Source organism: Monodon monoceros, unplaced genomic scaffold (assembly GCF_005190385.1).
Source record: "Monodon monoceros isolate NGI ecotype Baffin Bay Population unplaced genomic scaffold, NGI_Narwhal_1 Super_Scaffold_22, whole genome shotgun sequence".
Taxonomy (NCBI): domain Eukaryota; kingdom Metazoa; phylum Chordata; class Mammalia; order Artiodactyla; family Monodontidae; genus Monodon; species Monodon monoceros.
In genome coordinates, this window is record NW_021703779.1 from 113,594,604 (window position 1) to 113,603,739 (window position 9,136).

Consider the following 9,136-nt stretch of genomic DNA (forward strand, 5'->3'; position numbering starts at 1 on the left):
TCATGATGTACTTCTATGGAGCATAAACTATATAAATTTTACTTACATTTTATGCAACTGTATTGAATTATGTCTACACATAGGAAAAATTTACAGTACATCAATATTAAACAAGACTATTTTTTTTTTAAACAAGACTATTTTTAAAATATGCACTGGATAAAGCTGTGTAAAGCTTATCAATTATTATTCATTTTTACACTGATTACAAGTTTAAATGGTAAGATTTTGGATATAGTGGATAAAATACAATTACTATAAAATTTCACCTGGTTCTTTGGCGATCTCACATGACACAAATTTAAACGCATGCCAAAGAGTAAGTACATGGCAGTGTTTTCACCTAGGATACAAAGCTCAAAACCTTTTGTAGTAAATGCAACCTTATACTAGTAGCCAATATTTACATGTGAAAATGAATGAACTTAAAGTTTAGCAGTTGTATTAATTACCTGTTTTATTCTGATAGTTCACTGTTGTAGAGCCTTCCCATGACCATCTTTTTTGATGATCAATACGGCTGCTCCGTTCCAGTGTACGATGAAGGGCAGCTTTGAATCTCTCCTATTTAAAATAAATGCCAACAAATTTTTACATATGCATTATATTGATTAGTATAATTTTGATCTGTCGGTTATAAAATACCCCCACTACCAAATTTTTCAATCAGGCAAATTTTTTTAAATAAAAGATAGAACTGGAAACATCTCAGGTAAAAAGTTAAAGTTCAATACATCTCAGGTATCAATCCACATTCTCCCGAATAACTAGGTTTTAATCTTAGGGACACGAATCGAGGAGCTGGCTGTGCTTCCCTCTTTGCTTATTATATCATTAGGAAATTTAGAACCAAACGTGTAGCCTATTCTAGCAACTATACAAGGACTGAGTGGTACACTTTGGTGTATGCTAATTATACCTTATGTTTTATTATTTTCTTACTTTAATTTCCCCCTCTGCTTGATTCCCTCAACCACTTATTTTCTCATCTGGTTGTGGTATGTCTTTTTTAAAATATACCTTAAATTCTTTGTAGAATGAGGCAGGAAAAACAAATCAACTAATACACATATGTGAAATCTATGCCAGATCATCTGTTATACCCACATTTGTAACATCTTAAATTCTGGCGTTAACTAATCAAATTTTTAAAAAGAGATGTGTTTGTCTGGACCTCAGCTTCAATTTGAACTGGGCAGGATAACAGCTCTACAAATGTAAATGCTACACTGTGGCGAAACAAGGCCATTGCTGGAAATGAGAGGCAGTTTTCTGTTTTCAGCTATTCCTCACCCTGTGCTGTAACATACCATGGACTACACTCAGGTAAGCAAATCAACTCGGGGCCAGAAGGTTTTCTATTCTTCCCTGACAACAATCGTTTCATAGCAACATCATCCTTACGATGTTCCCACCGTTTCTCTGAGGGCAAATAGGGTAAACATACTAGGAAAACAGAGAGTCACCCATATCCTCTGAGAAAAGCAACTGCAATTCTTAAAATAAAACTTATCTAATGGCAATATTTTAAAATTATATTTTCTAACAGAAAGTAAGTTTTTCTAAATTACTTAGACACCCAAAAAGTATAATAAAGACTAAAAACAGAGAATATTCTTGTATTTCTCAAACATCTCTGATTCCTAAGCATTCTAACCTGCTGTTTCCAGATGCGTTGACCCTCTGTGCTCTTTCAGCTTCCTTCCGGGAGGGCAAGCTCCCGGCCTGCCTCCCATGCAGCCCCGCCCACACTCACCCCTCCTCAGCACTCCTCTTTTCCTCCGTGCAGCCTCCTCACAGTGTCGACCTGTCCCTGCTCTGTCTGGGACTCACCCATGCTGGCTCTCAGGGGTCGGTTCTCTTTTGCCCTTTCTCCTTGTCTTCTGGCCTCTTCTCCTGCCCTGTCTCTGGCTCCCGCTCTGTCTACAGTATCATTTTGTTGCTTCTTCTTTCTTGGTGTTCTCTCTCTCAGGTTCCTCTTTCTCTAAGATGGCCTTTTTTTCTCCCAGTCCCCAGGACTCTCTCTCCTCCAGGGACCCTCCCCGACTCTGTGCACAGTTTTCTATTATACTTTCTTTGGTTCTCTCTTTACCTAGTTCAGTCTCTCTGGCCTTCACTCTCTTTACCACAGAGAAGTAAATTAAGGAGATGTTTCACAGAGGAAGACAGAGAGTGACACAAGTTCTGAATGAGAATTCATTAAATACTGGAATGTGCTAGAAGGAAAAAAAAAGACAGAGAAGGTGCTAGTGGACCATGGACAGGGAAGAAACAGCACAGGAATAGTCCTAGAATAAGGAAGATTTGCCAATTGGGGTAAGGGCTGGGGGGTGAGGCACTTGCAAGAGCCAACTGTGTGCAAAAATTAGGAGGAAAAGCGAGCACCACAGAGAAGGGGGCTCTTAGGGAGAAATGAAACCAAAGAGAAAAGGAGAGGGAAAAACATTTTAAAATTGGACCAACAGAAAAAAAAGAGAGGGAGATAAAAACCCATATACTGAGAGAGGCAGAAACTCTATAAAGATGGGGAGAGAAAAGAGGGAGAAGCTAAGACAAAGAAAGCAGAAAGAAAAGGGAGGTGCCTCGGGCAGAAAAAGGTCAGTCAGTCAGACAGAGCCAAAGACAGACCAAGGCTCACTCAGGGACACTTGAGAGTCACTGGAACAAAGAAAAGAGGGAATGACAGCGAGGAACAGGACAGAACATGTGAATTCAGAAGGAGCCAAGGACACTCAGAGGAGAGCTGTGGAACAACCTACAGGGGAACAACTTGGTGCCACAGAGAATCATACAGATTGAGACAGGCAGCCAGATGCCCACACAACAGTCAAAGACAAACTGAATGAAGAGCGCCAGAGGGGGAAAGAGAGGGCACAACAGAGGCAGTGACTCATACCAACAGAGTGCCAAAGACACCAAAGCAGAGTCCCGACAGGAAAAGAGAGCAGGGCTACAAAACAACAGAGAGGAAGAAAAGGAACAAGAAGAGGAGGGGGGAGAGAGCGCGAAGGAGAGCGAGCCAGGGAACCGTGGGAGAGTGCGAGGCTCTCGCTTGGCTGGGCCTCTGCCACTCACTCGATGAGCCGATGAGCGAGTGCTGAGGTGAGAAGCAGAGCAGGTCAGGGTCACAAGGGGGCCTCTCAGGGGCCCTAGGTGAATACTAGGCAATGGGACAACACCTTTTGTAGGATAGAAAGCCGCTCAGAGCAAAGCCCAGGCTGCAGGCACCCTGCAAGTGGACAGGGTTCTCCCTGGACGTGCAAGGCTCGGATCAGGATGGGGCAAGAGGTGCTAATGTTGAAGGAAAGAAGAAAGAAGAATTGGGATTGGTTCCAGTAAAAGCAGAGAAGGGCTAAGAAAAAAGTACTGCAGAACCAGGCAACACAGTGCATCATCTGATTAACAGGCTGGAAACATGTACCCTTTCTTCCTGTAACTTTTCGTTTCTCTTTTTTTCTGCAGATATTCTCCGTTGTTCATCCTTTTCTTTCTGTTCCCTCAGCTTTCGCTGCTTTTCTTCCATCTGTTTTTCGTATACGATCTTAGACTTTCTTTCTTTTTCAAGTAGTTGTGTCTCTTTATTAGCTGAAATATTCCAAATGCAAGGTAAGAGCCAAGAAAATATTTAAGTTTTCCACATTACAGACAGAGAAGGAAAAAGTTTATATTTTATTCTCTTTCTTAAAAATAACATAACCTGTGCTAATGACTAAAGACTTATTATATAAGTGAACAGAGATGGCCACAAAAGAATCATTTCCACTGGGTGTTCATTTAACTCCTGAGAACTGAATTGGCTTAGATGACTCTCCTGTCCGAACTAAAATTCCAAATTCAGAAGAAATGTTTTCTTTCATGTGATGTTTCTGCTGACTTGAGCTGAAGTCAAACCCCATCCGATTAATATGCTGTACATTAAAACAAGATGTAAAAAAACACATGGCCAGAATATACGTTTTTTTCCCTTCTATTAGGAAACTTCTTTTCAAAGGCCTCATCTAGACAGACCATATTAAGCATGCCAGTTTGACCTTCGTGGGCTTTAGGCACATACCACATTACTGACCAGCATGATGCTTTCCTGCGTTCAAATTTCCCCTCACTAAAGCCTGGAGAGCCATCTATGAAGTTGTAAAATACTCTTCTAAAGAGCTACAGGAAGAAACAGCTCCTCACCAAAACAAAGACAATTGCTATTTTATTTGAATGAACTTGAGCACTAGTTTTGCAGTGGATTTACAGGGCCAGATGAGAAAAATACATAGATGAAAAAAAAGTATTCTCTCAAGGTGTAGAAAGATTATTCTTTTAGATCCTAATTGATACAAAGTTACACTCGAAAAGCATAGCAATCAGTGAAAGATGCCATATCTATGTTAGGATTATTAGCAACTCCATTTTTTGTTTTTTTGGTTTTTGTTTTTGTTTTGGAACCCACCCCCAGCAGTGAAAGCAGACTGCTAACCACTGGACCACCAGGGAATTTCCTCATTTTTGTTTCTAAGTCATTTTTATGAAATCCCATTTTGCTTGTTTCTACAAATGTTGAAGAAATTTTCATACCTTAATTTTCAGAAAATTAAAGCTAACAGAAACTACTAGTTCAAAAATAAAACAATTTGGTCAAAATATTTTTCATGGACCTTCTTTATCTCATTTAGTATAAACTCTTAATCCAGTATAACACATACTGTAAAACGTGTAATCTATCATATGAACAGATTAAAAAGTAAGTAAAACCACTTTGGAAATATGTAACTTTAACATAAAATTCACTCATTTTAACTTTTTTAAAAAAAGTCTAAAATATACCATCATCTTGTCTTTTTTTCTCCTCTCTGCGTTCCTTTGCTAATCTTTGCTTTACATCATTTTTAAGCACAGATCCATCTATTACTAAAAAAAAAGAAAGAATACAGTTAGACATAGGATATCAAACTTTAAGGATATAACACTTTGACATCTATCAAAGCATTCTAGAAATTATACCTGGTTTAAATGCTGATTTTATATTTGAGGGCTGTGATGGAAGAGCGCTAAAGCTACCCTGACTCCGTCTTTCTTCAGCAATGGCATTAGCAGCAGCAACTAAAATACAGGGAGATAAAGGAAAGGGATTCGATATTAAGAATACAAACAGTGGGACTTCCCTGGTGGCACAGTGGTTAGGAGTCCACCTGCCAATGTAGGGGACGCGGGTTCGAGCCCTGGTCCGGGAGGATCCCACATACCCCAGAGCAAGTGGGCCCGTGTGCCACAGCTACTGAGCCTGCGCTCTAGAGCCCGGGAGCCACAACTACTGAGCCCGCGTGCCACAGCTACTGAAGCCTGCACACCTGGAGCCCGTGCTCTGAGACAGGGGAGGCCACTGCGGTGAGAAGCCCACGCACCACAGCGACCCAGCTCGCCACAGCTGGAGAAGGCCCGCATGCAGCAACGAAGACCCAACACAACCATAAATAAATTAATTAATTTTTAAAAAAAGAATACGAACAGCTAATCCAGGGGTGGCAAAGCACAGCCAATTTTATCTTCGATGATAAAGGACAGAATCTCTTCTACAAGGCAAAATCATGACAGACTCTGGGTCAGCAAAGACATACTGCGTACCTATGATGTTCAACAATAATTCAACAAAGAATTAACAGTGTTTACCGTAGACATGCCAGCCTATCTGTGCGCACAGAGTTGTCAGTAGAAGTAGCAGCACGAGCTGGTGGGTGAGTAAGAGCTGATTAATAGCTTTCAAAAATGCCTCAGACAGACATTACAGCAAGTACTAGAAAAACTGAGCTGGCAAGGATTTGGAAAAATGTTTCGCCATAAATTGGGGGAATTTAGAAAAAGATTTGGAGTTTATGGATCTGAATTTGGATGCAAAAGTGTCAACGGTGAGAGCCTCAGAGATTGGGCCCAATATAAGGAGTACATGTATAAATTACCTAGGTCAGGGGCTTCCAACCCTGGCTCAAGAGAGTCACCCAAATTGCTTTTAAAAAAAATTAGCAAAGCCTTCCCCTCCCCGCCTCCACTCTCTGAGAATGGGGCCCAGGCCTTTGCAGTTGCTAAAAGCTCTATTCTGATGCACAGTGAAGGTGGAGAAAACACTCAAGGAATTGACAATGTGATGGTATTCTTCTAGGTAGGAAAATGTCAAGCAAATAAATATAAATTAAATTTACACATCTTGTGTGAACAGGTAGAAAATGGCAAATAAACTTCAATAAGGGTGAAATATAAGAGTACGGGAGCACAATTTGAGGGAAAGTAAGAAAAACTAAAATTCTAAGATGATACAAAAACAAGTTCTTGGGGAATTCCCTGAACTCTAATTCCATATATGGCTGTTATCTAAAATGCCCCATAGTGACAAAGCGAGAGAGAGGCATGGACATATATACACTACCAAACGTAAGGTAGATAGCTAGTGGGAAGCAGCCGCATAGCACAGGGAGATCAGCTCGGTGCTTTGTGACCGCCTGGAGGGGTGGGATAGGAAGGGTGGGAGGGAGGGAGACGCAAGAGGGAAGAGATATGGGAACATATGTATATGTATAACTGATTCACTTTGTAATAAAGCAGAAACTAACACACCATTGTAAAGCAATTATACCCCAATAAAGATGTTAAAAAAATAAAATAAAGAGGTAGAACAAGTTTTCAAATAAAATAAAATAAAATGCCCCATAGTACCACGCATCTTCAGGAAGGAGCTGGAGAATAGCACTGAAAACTCCTCTTCTACTCTCGTATAAAAGCACAGGAAATATGCCCCTGTGATACTGCATACAATTATGGGTTCTACATATCAAGAAAAATATAAAACAGTTGTAGATGGGCAACTATAAAATAAGGGAATAGAGGGACTGTGGTTGTACTCAGAATGAATGGACTTTGAGATGTTACTTGCCACTGAGGAAAAATATCTGAGAGCCATTTTATAGAGTAACCTTGAGAGTGACATCACAATTGTTGCCAGAGGTCGCCATTTCAAAAGGGTAAAAGGATTTTTTTTTAAATCTCAGAGACCTAACAGCTCAGATAATCCATGATCTAGCTATTTTAAGATTAGATTCTTGTCAGCTTCTTCAGTTATTTAACTAGCATCAATTTTGTGGACCACGACTATCCTCTGAATTTGAGTACTAATGTATTAAGAAAATTCTTAACTATAGTCTATAAGTTAATTAAACCATCCTACACATCCTCCCTTCCACTCACAACATTTCTGTGTGAGCATAGAGAAAACCACTGTTGCTTCTGCACATTCAGTTTTCCTGCTTAAAAATCCTAAGGTGGGCTTCCTTGGTGGCGCAGTGGTTGGGGGTCCGCCTGCCGATGCAGGCGACAGGGGTTCGTGCCCCGGTCCGGGAAGATCCCACATGCCGCAAAGCGGCTGGGCCCGTGAGCCATGGCCGCTGAGTCTGCGCGTCTGGAGCCTGTGCTCCGCAACGGGAGAGGCCACAAGAGTGAGAGGCCCGCGTACCGCAAAAAAAAAAAAAAATCCTAAAGTAAGTCCATATTTTGGCATAATTTAGTTGGCCATAAGGACAATTTTTCTCAAAATGTACAATTTTACCAGATTTAAGATCTTATTAATCAGAAGTAACCTAAGAAATAGCTGTGATGGCAATAATGAACCAAATCATATAAAGTTTATATCAAATATGATTTTTATTTATTTTTTTAAAATTTTGGCTGTGCCGGACCACTTGCGGGATCTCAGTTCCCCGACCAGGGATTGAACCCGGGCCACGGCAGTGAAAGCACTGAGTCCTAACCACTAGACCACCAGGGAAGTCCCCTCAAAACTTATTTTTACATCTTTACGTCCAAATTCCTACTGGCAAGAAATACATTCACCAAAAGAACAGGCTCTAAAAATGTCCAAACAATGGGAGAAAGCCTTTATGTCTGGACTTAACAAAATGAACATTTTATTCAACTCCATTCAATGAGAAAATTTACTTAATTCACTTTAAAGTAACAGGTGCAATAGAGTACTTCTATAGTTCTTATACTAACTCTAAATCCAAAATTAAAGTTAAAAGTTACCTTTTGCCTGGAGATTACATAAGAAAACATGTAGAGTTTATTACTAAAACTGAATTATGAATCTTAATCTGTATTTCCAAAAAATTGCCATAACAAATAATGTATACCACCATTTATGAAGTTGTTTTCATTGGTTATTACCTCATTTAATTCTCATAACAATCCTATAAAGTGGATATTATTATTTTCCCCTCTTTATTTTACAGATGAGAAAACTGAGGCTAAACATAACTTTCCCAGATCACACAGGTAGCAACTGGTAAAACCAGAACTTAATTGTAGATTAAGAAGCAACTTAACTTTGAAACATTACAGAATTATCAAGGACCAGACTACAAAACCCACATCAACCTTTATATGACTTAGTTTAATATTCCCACCTCAGCTACTTCTAAGGTTACTTCTTTTTAAAATATCACAATGAAGGAATTAAGATCTAAATGTATAAAATTTATTCAACAATAAGTAAATGAAATATATGGGCTTTGGTTTAAAATATACTTTGGAAATACAGCAATGGAAATATTTTAAAATAAAGCATTTACTTTTTTTATCTCTAAAGTAAGCACTGTTATGCTGTGGCTAAGAAAAGCTTAAGTTTAGAGAAAGTGTGTAAAAGACATTACAAAAAGAAAATCATTCTCCATTTTTTTTTTTTTTTGGCCGCACCTCGCGGCTTGTGTGATCTTAGTTCCCTGACCAGGGATTGAACCTGGGCCCTCGGCAGTGAGAGTGCAGAGTCCTAACCCCTGGACCACCATGGAATTCCCCCATTCTCCTTCTATGATGGGAAAACAACAAACTCAATCATCCTAGCCATCCAGCCCAATAAAAACCTCAGAATGAAATGAACCAAAAATAGATGCCACTAGGATGCCAAAATTAAAGAATGCTTTACACTTGATAGATTTCTAAAAGATGTCACTGAAATTTTGAGGCCCCTTCTGGACATAAAGCATTTTAGGTCACTACTGACTTCAACATAGTGGAATATTTCTGCTTCTCTCCAGAAACCCCACTCCCCCTTCCTCAACACACACACACACACACACACACACACACACACACACACACACACACA

The 9,136-nt window shown here is 39.7% G+C and overlaps 1 protein-coding gene and 1 non-coding gene across 6 annotated transcripts in view; both read right to left on the reverse strand.

Annotated features, from left to right (window-relative positions):
• The window catches only part of MAP7D3 (MAP7 domain containing 3), a 34,409-nt gene that overhangs the window by 22,477 nt on the left and 2,796 nt on the right, over positions 1 to 9,136 (reverse strand). For all 5 annotated transcript variants that reach the window (XM_029241080.1, XM_029241078.1, XM_029241079.1 and 2 more), the window contains exons 2-5: positions 4,990 to 5,088; positions 4,813 to 4,896; positions 3,422 to 3,585; positions 453 to 564 (exon numbers count right to left, since the gene is read on the reverse strand). In XM_029241080.1, coding sequence (XP_029096913.1) covers positions 453 to 564; positions 3,422 to 3,585; positions 4,813 to 4,896; positions 4,990 to 5,088 — 459 coding nt within the window. The remainder of the gene's footprint in view (positions 1 to 452; positions 565 to 3,421; positions 3,586 to 4,812; positions 4,897 to 4,989; positions 5,089 to 9,136) is intronic.
• On the reverse strand, positions 8,747 to 8,819 carry TRNAE-CUC. The gene has a single exon. It is a non-coding gene; the product is annotated as a tRNA-Glu (tRNA).